Below are 18845 nucleotides of genomic sequence, written 5' to 3'. Positions count from 1 at the left end.
GATCCTATGACCCCAGCTGACTTCCTGCCCTTTGGGCAGGGGGCTGGACTCGATGATCTTCCGAGGTCCCTTCCAGCCCTAATGTCCATCAAATGTTACATCCTAATAACATGTCAGTCAATACCTAATATCTGTGTCTCATCATGTAATTTTTATACCTGCCTGTCTATATCTGCAAAAGCATGGATATGAAAACTGTGTGCCCTTACTAGCATAGTTAATCTGATAGTTCTACCTACAGATGAAGAACCTACCTGCCTATTTGTATGTACACCTGTAAATAAAGTGTATGCTTTCTAATATATACACAATTAGACTGGAGAAGTCAGTTTTTCTGACAGGCAATAAAATGCACCGCTTTGTTTCAAGGGACATTAAGGATACCAATTTCATCTCTGTCAAAGCATAACATTTATTTCCATGATATAGCAAAACTGAAACAGTTTAGATTAAAAACCCAAAAAGTACCTTAGTTGTTTTTGTTTAAAAGGAAGGCATCTTAGGGTAAAAAAGAACAGCCAAACAAACCCAACCACCACCCCCTCCAAACACTCACCTGGAGTAACTTTGTTCCTTTTGTCTTCTTTGAATCCTTGTAAAGTATTAACTCCTGATTGAAGTCTTCCAGCTGTCATACCCAGCTTTACAAGGCAGTAACCTGGTTCTGTAATACAGTACATAACTTAATATGAAGGATGCCATGCACATGTACAACTTCAGAAACCTTTACTATTCAAATATAGATGCATTAAAAAATTCTCAAGTGCATTAGTCCAACCCCTGAAGGCATTAGATGCTGATGTTTTCAGAGAAAATAATTTAAGACAGGACTAAAACAAACTTGCAATACTAGCCTCCAAATTATATTTTTACCTAAGCTCATGTTCATGTTTAAAACAAGCATCAACCCATTTAACAGCGAGACCAGAAGATTTACTGGGTAAATATTTATTAGCACCTTTCATGGAAATTCATTGTTCGTAAGGGCATGATGAAGATAAATTAGAACAGTCTTCCTCCTTCCTGCCTTTCCCTTGCTGGGGGCGTCTAACAAGAGAAATTGATGTGGAACATAAACAACTGAACACTGACCCTGATACCTCTTTGCTAACCAACTGGATGTAGAAAAGAGGGAAGGAGAGTAGAAAGCTTCATCACCTTTATGCTTCCTCCTATTTTGGAGATAGTTAATAGTCAAAAACTCTAGCCATTTCCTCCACTAGCTGGCAACACTGCACCAAAGGGCAGAAGTGAGAAGACTACATGTGCTCAGTCATCCAAGTGAGACTCTAGTGGCCATTTTTGGCAAATCTGCACTGTGTGCCAATAAACATCATTCTCCAGCAGTGGGATCTAAACCAGACACCAAGAGGGGAATCTAGGAATTAATTCATTATTAACATGTTCAACAAAGACATACCTCCTGCATTAGGGTCAACGGGGTTAAGAAGTCCCAGGGTTGTTGTACCATCTGGTTTTCTTCTTTCAAACTCACACTGAAATAAAAATTAAAACAGGATTATATGACATAACATTTAAGAGTTCTAGTGTCTTACTGATGGAAACCTTTTATTTTTTTCTCCTTACAACTATGGACTAAATAATTGAAAAGGATTTTCCCCATAATAAGAAATGCAGAAGGTCAGGTTTGAAGCATAACCTTAAATGTTAACTTTCTCCTTTTTCAGTATCTTTACTACTGGTCTAAATCCAAAGCATTTAACCAAAGTGTTAAATGTCAAAATCCACCTGGGATTTTAAGAGGAACTGATAACTATTTGTTTACTCCTGAATTTTTTGTCCTGTGCATCAGAGACTTAAATTCTTGTGTTAAAAAATGCTCAAAATTTTGTGGTCTTTATTAGTAGGTCAAATATGTATAGTCACAACAATGCACTGTATTCCAGATGACTGTATACTCTTGCATACTACTTACATCTTTCTCCCAAAGGGCTGCTGGCAATTGGAGTGCACGCTGTATGTGAAAAATACAGTAAGAGCAGGTTCTGCCACTTACCAGGTAAAACAGAAGTAAATTATGCAGTGTTTCATAGGGAGCAGAACAAAGAGCAGGCTTCGCTCCCTAGATGCTACTACTGTACAAGGAAATAACTTGTTTCTGAAAGGCAAATTGTAATACACACTTGTTTTTTTCCAGTCTAAGGTGTGTTGTATGTGAGGAAATATGGCACTAAGCATAGCTGTTCTGAATAGATAACTCAATAAAATTCTAACTTTAAAGGCCTAGCAGTTGAATTAAAAAAAATACAGCAAATGACAGACATGCTTAATGCTATAAAGAATTCATGCAGTTTTTTTCACTTAAGGCCTGCATTCAAACATGTAGTCAAAAGTAAATGGGCCTGATTGTTTAGTCTTAGGTCGTTTCTACCTCCAACACTTGCAACACAAGAACGTTTGTATAATTAAATCTAGTTGGTAACCTGCTTTTAGAGAGCGCCAAAGCTACAGGAGCAATGTTTTTGCAGGCTTAAATACTTTTTGGTTCTTACTCTGTGGCTTTTAACATAAATGGTAGGGGTGTGAAAGTAAATGGAGTTTTCACACCTGCCTAATATTTACCTGACTGTTTGCAAGTCGTCTTGTTAACTTTCCTCCTGATTCTCTAACAATACGATCAATCTGTTCCTGTTCCCTCTCCAAATTGTTGTTTCTTAATTTTTCCTCAAGTAGATCTTTGTCTTTCCTGAAAATAAGAAATAATTCTCTCTTTACCTGCCTTAAACCAGCAAAATCATCAAATCATTCATAAATATTGACAAGGGTACAATGAAGAAACTCACTGTCAGGTTAAAATAATGCCTGTTTCTGCACACCAACTAATATACAAAAGAGAGTTTGGCTTCAATATTTTTAATATAATTAAGAAAAATACACGTTTGTCTGGAAGACATGTCGTTGACTTGTCTGCAAATAATTAGGTGCTCTCTGGACCAAAAGCTAGAGACACTTTGGAGTATAAGTTTCTCCAATTATAAAGGACTGCCCAGTTGAGGCACTCTCATTGCTACAGTGGGTAAAGGACCTAAGAAGGATAATCTTCAGAGGAAAAAAAAATCAAGTAATTGATTCACAAGTGATTTTGGGATATTCATGGATATCTAAATTTAGCGTAACTGCTACAGTTACACACACCAGTAAGTGATCACAAGTATACCTCAGACATCTAGCAGCAAACAGTCAGTACTTGCCATAAGAAACCTCAGATTACATAAATTTAGATGCAAACTTGCTTATGTCCATCAACTTGCTCCCCACCTTGAAAGTTGGTTGATAAAGATGCATGGCAGTCTGCACAGAATTTGAGGACTGGAGGTAGTCTGGCAATCCAAAACAATTTCGGAGCTAGAGTTGTTAGATTTAAGCAAAATTATTCAATGCAAAATACAGATATTTTCTAACATGGCTCTACATGGGCATTTTTTTCTAATTATTTTGACATTTGGAAGAGTCTAGAAGAAAAGGAGGAAAAAAACCTCCAAGACTAAGTCCTAAGAGATAAGGAATCAGATTATCTTGGAACACATACCAGTGCCAGAAATATATGAGGTTATGTCCACTAGTCTGTAGGAGTTGCTTTCTTTCAGTAAAATTAAGAGTGGGTGTAACTTTAAAATCAGTATTAAGATAATACTTTGATAGTACTTTACTTTTTTTGTTCCTTGTTAGGGGTTTTAAAGGTTTTTACATCAGTTTCCATAGATTCTTCTTTGTCTTTCGCAAGGACATGATCATTTTCACCATTTGGCTGCAATTCTGTCTTATCTTTTTGTTTCCTGGTCTTCTGCAGGTCAGCCATGAATTCTATGCTCTGTTTCAGACTCTGAATTCTCTCCTAAAAACATATCAGAAATGTTTATTTCATATCTTTAGTAAATCTTTTTATTACTTCACAGAAAGGCTGAGTTAAATGCACTCCTTTCACTACTGCCAACTAAAACAGGCAACCTAAACAATGGAGAATTAAACGCTTGAAAGACTAATACGTTCTGTATTTAACTGGTGAACTGGCTCTAGCGTGGCACCTGATAGTGAGCAGCAAACTCAATTCTATCATTTCTCAAACACTAACATTAATTTTATGTTACTGATTATCACTGGAATTGCATAAGAAAGTCAGTATGGAAAGAAGGTTCATGAGACAATAAGGGCACTTGATGATCTTTGTTTCCAAATGGTTACAACTGTAACAGTCACAAATAATTACTGACTACACCAGTTATTCATGTGGCCTATTACAATTTCAAAGTTTTTTCAAGTAGTTTTAACACTGAAAGGTTCTCCTGGGGGACGCCAATCACCCTGACGTTTGCTGGGAGGGCAATACAGCAGTGCACAGGAAATCCAGGAAGTTTTTGGAGAGCGCTGGGGACAACTTCCTGGCTGAACTGTTGGATAGACAAGCTAGAGGCTGTGCTTTTCTTGACATGCTGCTCACAAACAGGTAATAATTGGTGGGGGATGTAGAAATGGATGGCAACATGGGTAGCAGGAAGCACAAGATGTTTGAGTTCAGGATCCTGACAAAGGGAAGAAAGGAGAGCAGCAGAGTATTGACCCTGGACTTTAGAAAAGCAGACTCTGGCTCCCTCGTGGAACTGATTTCTATGGTTATTGCTCCATCAACTGGGAGGCTGTTGGGCGTTCGGTCGCCATTGCGATGACAGTAGTTGTGGATTTTCCTGTTTTGCATTTCCACATAGCAGGGACTTCTGCAAAACGTGACTACAGCAATCCTGATCAAACTATGGACAACTTAACTGTCTGCCCTCTCTACAAATTTGACAGTGACATTGCAGAAATACATTCCCTTTCTTCGAGAGCATTAGACTGGTTAACCTTAAACTGGACATATAATTGTTATTCCAAGCCAGCCACATAAAAAAAAGAAGGGAGCTGACAGGCAAGATCACCTGAGAGGCCAGTCTGGAGGGGGGAAAGGAGTCTAGGAGAGCTGGTTGTATTTTAAAGAAACCTTACTGATGGTGCAGGAACAAAGAAAGAACAGTGAATATGGCAGGCAACCAGCTTGGCTTAGCAGAGAACTCCTCAGTGAGCTTAAACACAAAAAGGAAGCTTAGAAGAAGTGGAAGCTTAGACAGATGACTAGGGAAGAGTATAAGAATATTGCTCTCGCATGGAAGAATCCTATGCATTGCTGCAGGCTTGGAACGAACTACCAAAGACGCAGGTTTGCAGAAAAGGACTTGGGGGTTACAGTGGACAATAAGATGGGTATGAGTTAGCAGTGCACCCTTGTTGCCAAAAGGCTAACAGCATCCTGGGCTGCATTAGTAGGAGTGTTTCTAGCAGATTGAGGGAAGTAATTACTCCTCTCTATTCTGCACTGGTGAGGCCACATTTGGAGTACGGTGTCCAGTTTTGGGTCCTCCTCTATAGAAAGGATGTATACAAGTTAGAGAGAGTCCAGCAGAGGGCAATGAAAATGGTTAGGGGGCTGGAGCTCATGATTTCTGAGGAGAGGCCAAGGGAACTGGGCTTATTTAGTCTTCAGAAGAGAAGACCAAGGGGGAATTTTACAGCAGTCTTTAACTACCTGAAGAGTGGTTAAAAGAGGATGGAGCTAAACTATTCTCCAGGGTAACAGATGACAGAATAAGGAGCAATGGTCTCAAGTTGCAGCAATGGAGGTTTAGGCTGGATATAGGAAAAACTCTCTCACTAGGAAGGTGGTGAAGCACTGGACAGGTTACTTAAACAGATGGCAGAACCTCCATTTTTGGAGGTTTTTAAGGCCCGGTTCGACAAAGCCCTGGCTGGTACGATTTAGTTGGGTGCGGTCTTATTTCGAGCAGGGGATTGGACTAGATGACTTCTTGAGGTCCCTTCCAACCTTAATTTTTCTATGATTAAAAGCATAATCACACTAAATAGATGTGCTTTGTTACTAGAAAAGGCCTACTAGAAAATTATGAAGGCACAGTTGCATGTAAGGAGCAATAAGGGGGGAAAATGCAAACACATACACACAAACAGACTACTAACCAACATAGCTGTGATAAGCAAAATAAGCTAAAGCTCTCACACAGGCGGAGCTATATGGACAGAAGTGCTATTTAAGCTTATCCACTGGGATACTGGCATAAGAACTTCCGAGATGGAATAAGCGGCTTTAGAGCAGCTTACTAAACTAAGCGTAGATGAGGCTTCAGACTTAGTTTTTATGTTGAAATCTGGGTGGGGATGGGTAGGAGGTTCTCATCTTGTATAATTTGCATAGTTCCCGGTAGGTTTCTTAGATGAAACTGTTTCACCCTTAAGAAAAATCATAGCTATTTTAGGCTTGTCATCCAACTATTTATTAAAGCACAATATTTCTCCCAGTCTCTAGTGTAAACACTAATAAAATGTCAAAGAACAGATGCACTATGCTACAATATTATGATAGATTGAATGTAGGTGCTGGACTTTGCAGTCCAAGGAACATGAGATTTTTAGTAGTATTATTTTGTTGTTTGAACTTCCCATTTCTAAGATATGCAACAGGAACAGATCAAATTTTCAAGCTTTCAGTATGCTGGATCCTGCTTAGACAAAGAGAGAAGATTGCAGTGCAGGAAGCAAAGGACTCTTGAACATGCCAATCTGTTTTTCAACTCTGGTGAATACATTTTAAAAGGGCTACTGAAAAATTAGAAGATGTGCCATTAAGCCACAAAAATAATTCAGGAGGTAGAAAAGAGGCTGTACATGCGAAAACCTGAATTCAGTCTGGTAGGTTTATTAAAAGAGAAGATTGAGAGGTAACTTGGATAATGTCAAAGTACCTTTGCAAAGTAAAAATACTGGATATTACGGTCTTTGATCTAACAGAGAAATGCAGAGCATGAATAAATGGATAGAACACCGATTCTAAACTAGAGTGCCATGGTACCCTGGGCGCTACCAGATCCTTTAAATGGTGCCATGAGGTATGAAGAGAGAAGAAGATAAGAGCAGACTCAGGACTGTCCCTCCCTGGAAGATCCCTCAACCCTACTGCCTGGCCCCTCAACAAGGAGGGTAAACACTGTAATATATACATTTAGATTTTGAAATGGGGTACCAATCCAAGTCACAAAAGTTATAGAGAGATGCCTCAATGAGAGGTGCCACGAGTCTGAAAACACTGAGGACCACTGAATTAGAAACTGCAGCCAAACAAATTCAAGCTGGAAATAAGTTGAAATTGTCCTGACCAAAAAATGAGTTAATAAAATAAGTTAAACCAATTGTGAAAGATGTGATATTAGAATACCAAAGAGTGGGGAACAAGCTATCAAACAAATTGATGGATTATCCATCTTTTAGATGTTTCTTTGGAAGATATGCTTTACCCAAACAAAAGTTATAAATGGGTAAGTTCGTAAAATTGTATTGCCTGTATTATATGACAGATTCTGGAAGATGATTCAACAGCTCTTACCCTCCTTCATCTTTGTCTGTGACGTTAATTTATATTTATGCAAAAGCAAACTTTAGAGTTAGAAAGTAAAGGAAATCCTTCTCCTGGATATGAATTCCCTGAAACAGAAGTAGCTTATTTGGCAAAGATGATGGAAACATTATAGAAAAAATGATTCCTTTTGATATCACTTTGAACCACCTGAAACTGAAAACGACATGAAGAGGAGAGATCCTTTAAAAACAGTATTGCAGACTGTTCAATAGAAAACATGGATCTTCCTATGTCTTTTAAAATAACTACAAAAACATCTGATTATTTATAATAGTCCCTTACCTGGCTAAGAATTTTCATTCCTGAGTGCAGTAATTTCTTTGCAGCTTTGTAATATATGGTGTCTGGTTTATTGTAGATCATGGCATTAGTACACATCAGTTTGAAGTTGTCCTGAACAAAGAATTAATTCATAAAATAAGCCAATTTTGAAAGATGTGATATTAGAATACTGATACAATACGGGCTGTGTCTTCAGTTGACAGTAACAAATTTCATGGGAATTCATAAATAAGATGATAATTTCACTAAAGCATGTTTTTACATTATTTAAAACGCGTTGGCAGCATACAGCCCATGGGCTGAATCTGGCCAGAGCTGGAATGTTTTGCCTCTGGCCACGCCCAGGCTGCGACAGGGAAAATACATAGATGAAGTTACACTGTCAACACACAACGTTATTACCACAAAATAATTTACCCTAGATTTTACTCCACAGTCCAAAGCAGACGTGGCCAGTTCTCTCAAGCTAGCTGCCTGCAGTAAGTGCTATTATAGATCCTAGTATTAGATATGGGGAGGAGTAAGTTTCTACTGATCAAACAGCTGCCCAGGATAAAAATGACCAGAGAAAGGGACACAACCAGCATACTCACTCCAAAATGAGAGAGAGACTTTTATACTTAAGTGGAGTTACTAACACCAGTTTAAGGCTGTGCATCATAGTTTCACTTCATTTTTACTCCACAATAAAGTTAATACTCAAATATTTAAAACTGTTTAAAAATTAAACAAATTAATTAAAAATAGAAAGGAAAAACTGAATTACTCCTGACCATTTTGTTTTAAAATCGGCCACTTACCAATAAATCCAATCAGTGAAATTTAGTAAGATTATACAAAAGGCATATAATTCAATGCAGCTGTTTGGTTTAACAGTACAGAACAGCACCCAAATTATCTCAATTATCTTTTTTATTTTATAATCTGTTAGTAGAAAGGAAACATTACACATGTTTGCTCACTAAGTTGTACTGCTCTATGAAATTAACACTCAACACCAAGAAAACTTCTTTAGAACTATTTTTCTGGTTAATTTCATAACTGGATCCAACTACATTTTAAGAACACAAAAATTTGGAATTCCATTTTAAAATCGCTATTTAAACATTTGCAGACAGAACAATCTTTATATACCTTTATTTGATTGAATGGCCTTTGTTAATCACTGAGGGGCCAGATGTTACCTTGGTACCTCAGAGACAGAGAGAAACAAGAAATGCTCTTTGCAGAGCTAACAGTCTTCCACTGTGAATCAGTCTTGATGTTTGTGAAGAGGGAAGAAGTCAAAAAGCTGGCAGAAACAGATTGTCTATATGCATCTGCCAGATTAAATCTGAACCAGCTGAGACAACAGTGAATGTTTTTTTCTTGTTTCAGAGTTCTGAATAAGAATATGCATCTGATGAAATACAAATTAAAAAAAGGTAACTAATCTAGATACTATCCGCACAAGCTGCATGCATGTTACTCGAAAATTGAACTTCTGAGGTGAGCAAGATTTGTGAGATGAGGAACATATTTTATAGGACCAACTTTTACAGTTGGGGGAGGTGTCAGACAAGCATTTTGGTATCAAACACCTTACGTTTCATCAGGTCTAAGGAAATAGTAGTCACAGTCTAAGCTAAGTACAGGTGAGACCGACTGCTTCAGTTTAAGTCAGTTTTCTTAAGGAATTTGGTACCTTGCAACATCTGCAAAAGGTACACAGGTAACCTCATGATCATTATTGCATTATCTGAGCAGTAATCCTTGTGCATCCTGAAAAATTCAGGATGCACGAGTAACGCAAAAAGAAAATTAAGGGCTATGGGTGTAACTCTGCTAAAAAAAACAATTTTTGCGATTGTTAGCCTGTGTAAACTAAGGAAACACTTATTTGACAGGAATAGAATAATTCCTTTACTCTCCGTGATTATATCTGTTATAGCCTCTATCCTTCCCAGTTTTTTCCTGGATTTTTTTAAGAAATCATTTGTGTCATGCAAGCAACATAGTGTATAACATTTCTGCATTCTAAAATTAATTTGGGAAGCCACAAAACATCAATATGATAACTTGTGTTTATCCAGAACTGTAAGTAGCATCCCTAACCAGATTCCACTGAACATAAGACTGGTTCTCAGATGTACCAGTGAAGGCAAGTTCTCTCCCATTGCAGTAGATAAATCTTAGCTGAAATCTTCAGGACTTGCTCTTAAAATGACAGACCTGTTACTGAGACCAAAATAACGTGACAGATATTTGACTGTATTTTTTAAACTAATGGGAAGTAAAGGCAGTGGTACATACAGACAACTCTTTCTGGAGATCACAGGATTATACCTATTATACAGAAGACAAATATAAAAAGGGCAAGTATTTTTGCAGAGATAATGGGGAAATAGTATTAAGAAAGAAAGACCTGATTAATCAAATCCCTCACTAACAGAAATGCTGTCTGCTATAAATTCTACCATCTGATTCTCACAGAGAAATATGAAACGGAACTGGAGGGAGAAACTGATAGCTTCTTTGGACTCTGAAGTAAAGCTTCTTACTGAAACATTCTCTTTCAGTTTTCTACTGACTTGAATATGTAATATTCTTTAAAAGAATTATAGTTAAAAGACTACATTTTTGTTTGTAATGCAAACGAGGAGATGTAAATGTTAACTTCTTTGACATAATGCTGAAAAGTCACTAAATTACACCATACAAGAAAACTATTCAGATTGGTAGGCCTGAAAATGGATTGAAGATATCCCCATTAAAAAGCACATAAACATTATTATTCTACGCAATGGTTTAGAAGTTTTTGTTTGTCATTTATTTTTTTTCTGGATACATACTGAAAATAAAAAAGTGTTCAGATGCATACAAGTATGTTTGATCAGCAGAAAATATTGTTAAAGCCAGACACGCTGATTTTTGCTAACTATATATATCCATAAAGGTGGAGTTCAAGACAACTTAAACAAAAGATTGAATAATCCAAGATAGTACAACTGCTAGTGCCCCCAAATGTCATTGTTTAATACTGCTCTATAAAAGGTAAAATATCTTATAAATACCTTTAATTCTTCTATAGATTGATAACCATTGTTCTTGATCTTTTCTTTCATGGTACTAAAATCCATTGGATGTTTAATGATCATGGAGTAGCCAGGAGCAATGAAGTCAGTTACAGGAAATGAAAAAAATGAACTTGGATCCTTTCTGTTAAGATATGAAAAAAACACTTCTGTTTAATTTTAGCAACACAGAACATATTGAGCTCGGAATTATCAGAAGAAAAAAAAAAGCTTTGTTGAAAGGAACCACAGAACTGAAGCAAGACGTGTCTCACATCAGTACAACCATTCAGTTTGTTCCATATTTGCAGGCTGACTATTTGCAGGTCCTCTGAGGATTTTTTTTTTTTAAGAGGTGAGAAAAATTTATGTTTCTTTTTTTTACATGGGTATTGCTTTCTAACCAGATCAGAGGGAGAGAAAAGGATTACTTGTACTGGTCTTGAAAGATAAAGTTTATTCTTGCAAGACAAACATATATTTTGGTTCTAGTTTAATTTTAAAACTCTTTTTAAACTAGAACCACTCAGAATCAGATTTTTGTTCAATCTTTTGTAAAGGTCATGATCAGAAAATCTAAAAACAGCTTTCTGAATGCGGTAACAATTCCAAACTGATATTATGAGGTAGTTAAATACTTAAGTTGATGGCTTTGCCTAGTTAGCTGGATTCTACCAAATTTCTTCACTGTATCTCTTGAGCTGGGATAAGGTTCTAAACTTGCATAAGGTAACAAGCTTGACCTTTCATCCAACTGGAATCAGTTAACTTTAGGGGAGTGCTTTATTCTGATTTGTTGAAGGATAGCAGAAAAAGTGCAGACATAAATCTTTTAAAATGGCAACACTGGGAACATCCAAAAGCCCAGTCTGTCAGCAAAAGGGCAGAAACAAAAAACCATCACATTTTAGAAACACTGGTAAGCACATTAGTGAACTAAAATATTTAGGATGATTAATTTATATTAACATATAGCCAGGTTGACAAAGTAGCATTTATTTTTAATCACAGAGCAGTTGGTGAGGTGTCTGCATTTTACTGTGTGCGTGTACGTATATATCTTTGTAACAATGTACTTGAAAGATCTACAGGAAAGTAGCATCGCAATAGGCCAAAAGCAGATTTAAGTTATTAGTTGAAGAAAGTCTTATACACGGTTATAAGTTAAAGGGGAACTTATTTTTTGTCTTCACACAATTCTACTGTCAAATGTCAAAATCAAATTTGATGCAAGATAAGTAGCACCAATGTACTTTTGTGATTGACCTTTTGAAAACACTTGTAGTAGAGAGAGCATGTGCTGGAGTTTATTTTTATTACAGAGCTGGAGATTATTATAAACTCTAGTGATTTACACCAAGGCCTGTCTTCCCCTCTTGTGTTTGTCCTCCATTGCCTAAGCTGCCTAAATACTGAATTGGCTTTTGCAACTTCTTGTCATTTGAAGACTGAATTTTAAATTACTATCTTAACAAGCACCCTTGTAGTTGAGAAACTGAACTAACTGAACTTCAGTATTTTTAAAGCTTGAAAAATTACTACAAAATAACTAAAACTTTAATTACTGAAAGTGAAACACTTTAAAGCTATATACCATATTGTAAACCTGATTTCATAGACATAGGGCAGGAAGTCAGCTGGGGTCATAGGATCCCAGCAAGATAAGCATCTAATCTGCTCCTGAAGGTATTCAGTGTAGATGCTTGAACCACCTCTGATGGCAGGCTGTTCCAAACCTTGGGGGCTCACAGACAGTAAAGAAATTCTTCCTTATATCCAGCCTGAAACGGTCTTGTAGTAGTTTATAACTGTTCAACTTCATCATCCCTTGGGGCGCTCTGGTGAACAAATGTTCCCCCAGATACTGGTGGTCACCCCTGATAAACTTATAGGTGGCCATCAGATCACCCCTGAGCCTACACTTTTCCAGGCTAAAGAGTCCCATGGCTCTCAGCCTGTTGTCATAAGGTCTGTTTTCCTGACTTCTGATCATGTGCGTGGCTCTTCTCTGCACCCTCACATTCTTTTTGAATTGTGGAGCCCAAAACTGGACACAGTACTCCAGCTGCGGCCTCATCAAGGCTGAGTACAAGGGGACAATGACGTCCTGGGATTTGCTTACATCTATGGATGTAAGCAAGCGTTTTTTCTCACTTTACTAGCCGCAGCATCGCATTGCAGGCTCACGTTCATCTCGTGGCCAATGATGACCCCCAAGTCTCTTTCTTCCGTAGCGATAGCCAGCGTAGCACTGCCAAGCCTATAAAGATGCTGCAGGTTTTTCTTCCCAAGGTGGAGAACCTTGCATTTTTTGGTGTTAAACACCATCAGGTTCTCGTATGACCATCTGCTGAACCTGTCCAGGTCATCCTGGATCACCCCCCTGGCTTCTGGTGTGGATGCTTTGCCCGAAAGTTTTGTGTCATCGGCAAACTTGGACAGTCCGCTTCTCACTCCAATCTCCACATCACTAATGAGGATGTTGAACAATATGGGTCCAAGGACAGAGCCTTGGGGGACCCCTGGTTACAGGACACCATGATGACTGACTTCCGTCAGTTACCACCCTCTGGTCCAACCACAGAGCCAATTTCCCAGCCAACAGATCATGGTGGACCTAAGGCCACAACTGGCCAGTTTCGCCAAGACGTAATCATGAGATACCAGATCGAAGGCTTTTCTGAAGTCAAGATATATGACATCAATCTCTTCTCCCTTGTCCAGATGATAGGTCACCTGTCTATAAAAGGAAGTGAGATTGGTCAAGCAAGACCTACCTGCAACAAACCCGTGCTGGCTATCCCTTAGGATGTTGGCGTCAGCCAGTCTATTAAGGATGGCCTCTTTAATAAACTTTTCTAAGATCTTCCCCGGGATAGAAGTCAGGCTGATGGGCCTACAGTTAGCCAGATCCACTTTCCTCCCTTTCCTGAAGACAGGTACCACATTGGCCTTCTTACAGTCTTCGGGCACTACACAAGAGCGCCAGGAGTTTTCAAAGATCCGTGCCAGAGGCTGGGCTATAATGCTCGCTAGCTCCTTGAGTACCCTGGGGTGTAGATTGTGAGGGCCGGCTGACTTGAAGGTATCCGGCTTCTGATATATGGACATCAAGAACCTGGTAATTGAGGTTGGTTAGCAAAGCTAGCTTTTCGGCTGGATACTATTTATCATCTTCATATTTGTAAGCCAGGCACAGGCTATGAACTTTCCTCCCACAGAATTAGGGAAGGCTTTAAGACGCCTGGTGGCTTCATACCACAAAAACGTAACCAAGAAAAGCCCTCAAAAACAAAAAACTTTGCTTGACACTTATTAAAATGCTCACTTGTTCAGCACTCGACTTTACAAAGTTAATTTACATATACACTTACATTTTACTTAATAAATCTGAAAAATCCCTTCACTTACTTGGGTAAATTAGGTTTTTTTGGACAAACACTCTATACTCTTGCATCTGCTGAAGACAACTTATTGAATGCAAGTATAATTTGTATTTTTGAGAATTAAGGCATTTCTGATAACATTCCTTCCATTTCTTTTTAATGGTCTTTGAAACCAATTAAAGCATTATAGCAGATATTTACAGGTATTCCAAGACCGAGGAGAAGCTAAAGCTGATGCCATGCTTAGAGTATCTGAGTTTATAGGGTTGCCCTAAGTTCCTTTAACTCTCACTCCCTGCCCCTCCCCGCCTTCTCAGACATACACCCCCCCAAGTGTTAAATTTTTAAAACCTTGTATCCAACTGTTACATTATAAAATACAGGTAATACTAACCAGAAGAAGGTTCACAGAGAAGGTTTTTTTTTTTTGTGTTTTTTTTTTTTATCATTGAAGCATAGAATATTTTAAAAGCAAGTCAAATCAAGTGCAGACAACAATGTTTGGCAGCTTATGGTGCTGCTGTTGCTAAGCAAAATAACTATCAAGCACCTCAAACCTGACCAAGCCTATAAGCATCACTATGGCTTAAAGAACGCCTTTCATGTTACACCCATTAGCAACCCAGGTTATCAAGTTCATTTCATCATTCTGGAAGCTAGTAGATAGGGCAAGTACACACCTCTGCAGCTGTCTTATGAGTTGATTCAAAGCTTCTTGAAGTGGTGTTTGTTCTACTTCTACAGAAGAAAAGGGGGCAGAGAAGGAAACAATTACAAAGAGAAACTAAAACTCCTAAAAGTATCATTCAAAACACCTAACTAATGTTAAACTAAATGTCAAATATTATTTTTTTCCACATGAAAAACACTGTAGCAGCAAACGAAACTCAGAAACTACTTTAATAATCAGCCTTACTGAATGTGGTGATAGGCATTATTTTGAAAACACTAAACTAACAGTAGAACTTTATCATGGGCTAGGCTTTTTGTTTGTGGCTTGGTGTGCACGTCTTTGTTTGCACTATGTTGTCTATTATGATATAAAATGCCAAGTTTTTTTGATACACACATGAAGAAACAAAAATGTTTTCAATACTAGAAAACCGGAGTTGCTATAGCTGACCAGACAGCACTCATACAGGCCATTATTCTTGAAAAAAAAAAATTGGCTTTAAAAGCACCACCATCAGACCAAGTACTTCAGTTTTTCTTACCTTCTTGTTTTGCTAAAGTACTTGCCAGTGGTTTTTCTGGTGGCAATTCCAGTCTCACAGGAGTCTGACATCTCAATTCTCTTTCTCCCTCACTTTCCAGGTGTTCCCGATCTCGTTTCTTTTTATCTTCCTAGAAACAGAAAGATAGGCAAGTTCAGGAGAGGCAAAAAAGCAAAGCTTCTACTGGCTTTTAGAAACACTGAATCTTAAAGTAGTGGCTCCACCTGCTGTAATATAGAGTAATTAAACTACATGAACAAATTTATCTTTTTTTAAAAAAACCCTTTATTTGTGATTATCTGTCAGAGATTTACTGCCCCTTCTTCAATGAAGAATCGATTTTTAAAAAAAAACTCTTGTATTTGGCTTAAGCTGTATCCAACTTTTTTTCTAGACCCAAGGAAAAGAATGTTGTGCCTGGAAGCTTGTCTAACATCTCTCACAAATATATATTTGGTCCAATAAGAGAGATTACCGAACAAACCTTGGTCTAGGGAATATGCAAGAACCATCACAGACACAACACAACAATCCTACCATATCTATGACAAACTACTCTGTAAAGAGAATCTTTTCCACTGACAGCCAGAAGGATTACAACAAAAAGGACAATAAACAGCTTAAACTTCTGTAAAGAATGGGGAAGATATGTTCAGAAAAATTCTGAAGAAGTTGAGATGATACAGCTAATGACTGGGAGGAATAGGAAGAGGAGCTCTAGCTAGACACACTTCTGTATACATTTATGACGTTAAAATCCTTGCTGTCTTGTGTGGTGTTCTTATGGTCATGAAGAATAAATACTATTTTGAATATGCTACTTGCTCCTCACAAGTCCCAGAAAACCAAAGTGCAGATACTGAACCCAAATTAGGCTTGCTGAAGTAATCAGCAGGGATCCTGGTTTTCTCAAATTAAAAATCACAAATTCTCCAATTAAAAAAAATCCTGCAAATTCACTGATTAAAATCCCCAAAACCTGTGATTAAAATGAACTGCAACTATATATCTATATATGCGTGTGTGTATAGGTATCAACTGAACACAATGTTTTGCTATACTTACAATTTTAAAGCAATTTGGAAGCTTACCAGCGTCTCGATCACTATAGTAAAATCAATTCTAAATACCTATAAACGTTAGTATTTGATTTTGAGTTGTTTTTATACTGGAAAAAACAGAGCTCCCCATGACCCCTTTTCCTCACCAGGATGCAGGACCCCAGCCCTACCAGAGGGGGTCCCCAGCTGCCAGGGCTATAGGACCAGGGACCCAGGTCTGCAGCCCCTTTCCCCCTGCAGCAGCAGCACTCGAGCCCTGGCTGCTGCTCATGGGAGGTGATGGCAAAGCAGAGTGCCAAACCCAGCTCCCCCTCCCCCATGGATAGCACGGCCAGAGTGGAGCCCATAGGGGAAAGGGAGGGGGTGGGCTGTCCCTCCTTCCCCTGGGAGTGCACACAGCAGCAAGAAACCAGCTCCCCCCTGCCCCTGACGAGCCACCCATAGCTCCATCCTGCTTCCCCCGGGGCCTTGCAGCCACACACAGCCCCAGCCAGACAGCAGCAGCCCCAGCCCTGCTCAACTCCCTCCTTCCTTCCCTATGGGGTCCTCAATCCCCCACCTGCCAGACTTGCCTGTGGGAGCTGCTCTCCAGGCTGCCTGGTGGCAACATACATGCATATGTGCACACATGCATATAGTGCACGCTGCCTGATTGCTATCCTCCCATTCCCCCCAGCCTGCAGCATGCAGCAACTCTGTCAGCTGCAGAAAGCTCTTCGCAAAGGTGCAAAATCTACATATTTCTCTGTTAAAATAAGAAGTCCACATTTTCTCAGTTAAAAGGTTAAAATGGTACCCCCCCCCAACAAACAGAAAACCCAGTTCCCTGGTAATCAGTCAATATACAAGGGGTTTATAACTCAGGCCCTAGTCTAGAAGTGGGAAAAATCCAATTCCATGCACATGGCAAAGGCCTGTCACCTGTAGGCTTATATAGAGCAATCCAAAGAGGTGGGGAAGAGCAATTTAGCTTGCCTAGCAATGACCCACATAGCAGCCGGCCCCTTTAGAGAGAATGCAGACAAGTGACAGGAAACAGCAAATTAGGCTGCTACCACAAAGTTGAAGTTTTTATGGCTACAAGGTTGCATGGAAGATGAATGTGGAAGTCACCTGTTCTTAGTGACTTTTTTCAACCATACATAAATATATTTATTAGTTTATACTCAATTCATATTGTAGTCTCTTCCCAATTGTAAACTTTAAATGTACTCATTCACTAAAAGCATAGAGTGAGTGGTAGAGTTTATTAACACCCACATCTTAAAACACAGATGACGCTGATGAAAGGAGAGCAGACCAAAGATTTCTATGCCTCTACACTGGTTTCTGTAGTTGGAATATTGTGCTATGTGCTTACTGTAAGTGCCTATGACAACAAATTAGGCTTTGCCCTCTTAATTATCAAGCTGGACAATTTTTAATTTAGGTAAGAAAGTTTCAGCTAGATCACATTAACATCCTTTAATATGAGCAGGGGAAAAAAAAAGGAAGATGCAGTGCTTTGAGAGCATCACCTACTCCCATCGAAGAACAAAATGCATTCACATCCCCCTCGGGTGTGGACACAACACAGTACCCTGACATAGTCTCAATTTACTTAGAGAAAAGCTGGAGAGAGCCCACGGCAAACCAGTCTTCACTATTCTCCAGTTTAAGTGCTGCATATCTCCCACTTCTGTCAACTTTACCCCCAGGGAGCCCCTTCCCAGTGCAGACTCCTCATGGCTGGAGGTGGAAGCATCACCTCCTCCAAAGAGCTACCTTAGGAGACCTGGTCGCACATCTATCTCACTACAGAGCAAATTTACCACAAAACAGGACACGGGGTAAATGATCCCTACAAGCAGTCATGTTGCATCTGCCCCTGGGCCTGCTTTTAACACAGGTTGGGAAGGGCAGAAAGCTCAGGAGAGGCCCAGCATCACCCCTCACGCCCCTGCCCCTGAAACCTGAACTGCTCCCATGACTACCTTGACTCTCCTCTTTCTCTTTTCCTTCTCCTCCCCGGGCGGCTGCTTCTCTCCCTTCTTCCTCTTCTTCCTCTTCTTGTGCTTCTCGTGCTCGGCCTTGTCGTCGTAGAGGCTCGAGTCGTGCCCCGAGCTCCCCGTGGACAGCTCCGTCACTTCGCTGCCTCCCACCTTCAGCACCAGCTTCAGGGGCTTCTCCACGTACTCTGCGGGGGGGAAGGGAGGGAGAACGGGGTCAGCGTGCGGGGCGACCGCGCCTGGGTCGCTCCCCTTCCCCGCAAGGCCCGCCCTCCCGCCTCGCGCTACCTTCATAAGGGCGCTTATCGGCCTTGTGCCGCTTGTGCTTCTTGCCCATGGCGGCGGCGGCAGCGGCGACGCGGGCCCCCCTGCGCCCCGGGG

General features: G+C 39.5%; 1 protein-coding gene across 2 annotated transcripts in view; it reads right to left on the bottom strand.

The window, feature by feature from the left end:
* BRD7 (bromodomain containing 7) overlaps positions 1–18839 on the bottom strand; it is a 30524-nt gene extending 11685 nt beyond the window's left edge. Inside the window, exons 1-11 of one of the 2 annotated variants that reach the window (XM_019535744.1) lie at positions 18753–18839; positions 18450–18652; positions 15416–15545; positions 14882–14939; positions 10816–10960; positions 7763–7873; positions 3672–3856; positions 3280–3366; positions 2584–2707; positions 1421–1496; positions 557–664 (exon numbers count right to left, since the gene is read on the bottom strand). In XM_019535744.1, the coding sequence (XP_019391289.1) occupies positions 557–664; positions 1421–1496; positions 2584–2707; positions 3280–3366; positions 3672–3856; positions 7763–7873; positions 10816–10960; positions 14882–14939; positions 15416–15545; positions 18450–18652; positions 18753–18801 (1276 nt within the window). In that variant the 5' untranslated portion in view covers positions 18802–18839. The remainder of the gene's footprint in view (positions 1–556; positions 665–1420; positions 1497–2583; positions 2708–3279; positions 3367–3671; positions 3857–7762; positions 7874–10815; positions 10961–14881; positions 14940–15415; positions 15546–18449; positions 18653–18752) is intronic. The other variant, XM_019535745.1, reaches the window with a different exon arrangement.
* Between the last annotated feature and the right edge of the window lie 6 nt (positions 18840–18845).

This window comes from Crocodylus porosus, unplaced genomic scaffold (genome assembly GCF_001723895.1).
Source record: "Crocodylus porosus isolate Cpor-Errol unplaced genomic scaffold, CroPor_comp1, whole genome shotgun sequence".
NCBI classification, from domain to species: domain Eukaryota; kingdom Metazoa; phylum Chordata; order Crocodylia; family Crocodylidae; genus Crocodylus; species Crocodylus porosus.
This window is presented reverse-complemented; position numbering and strand designations above follow the sequence as displayed.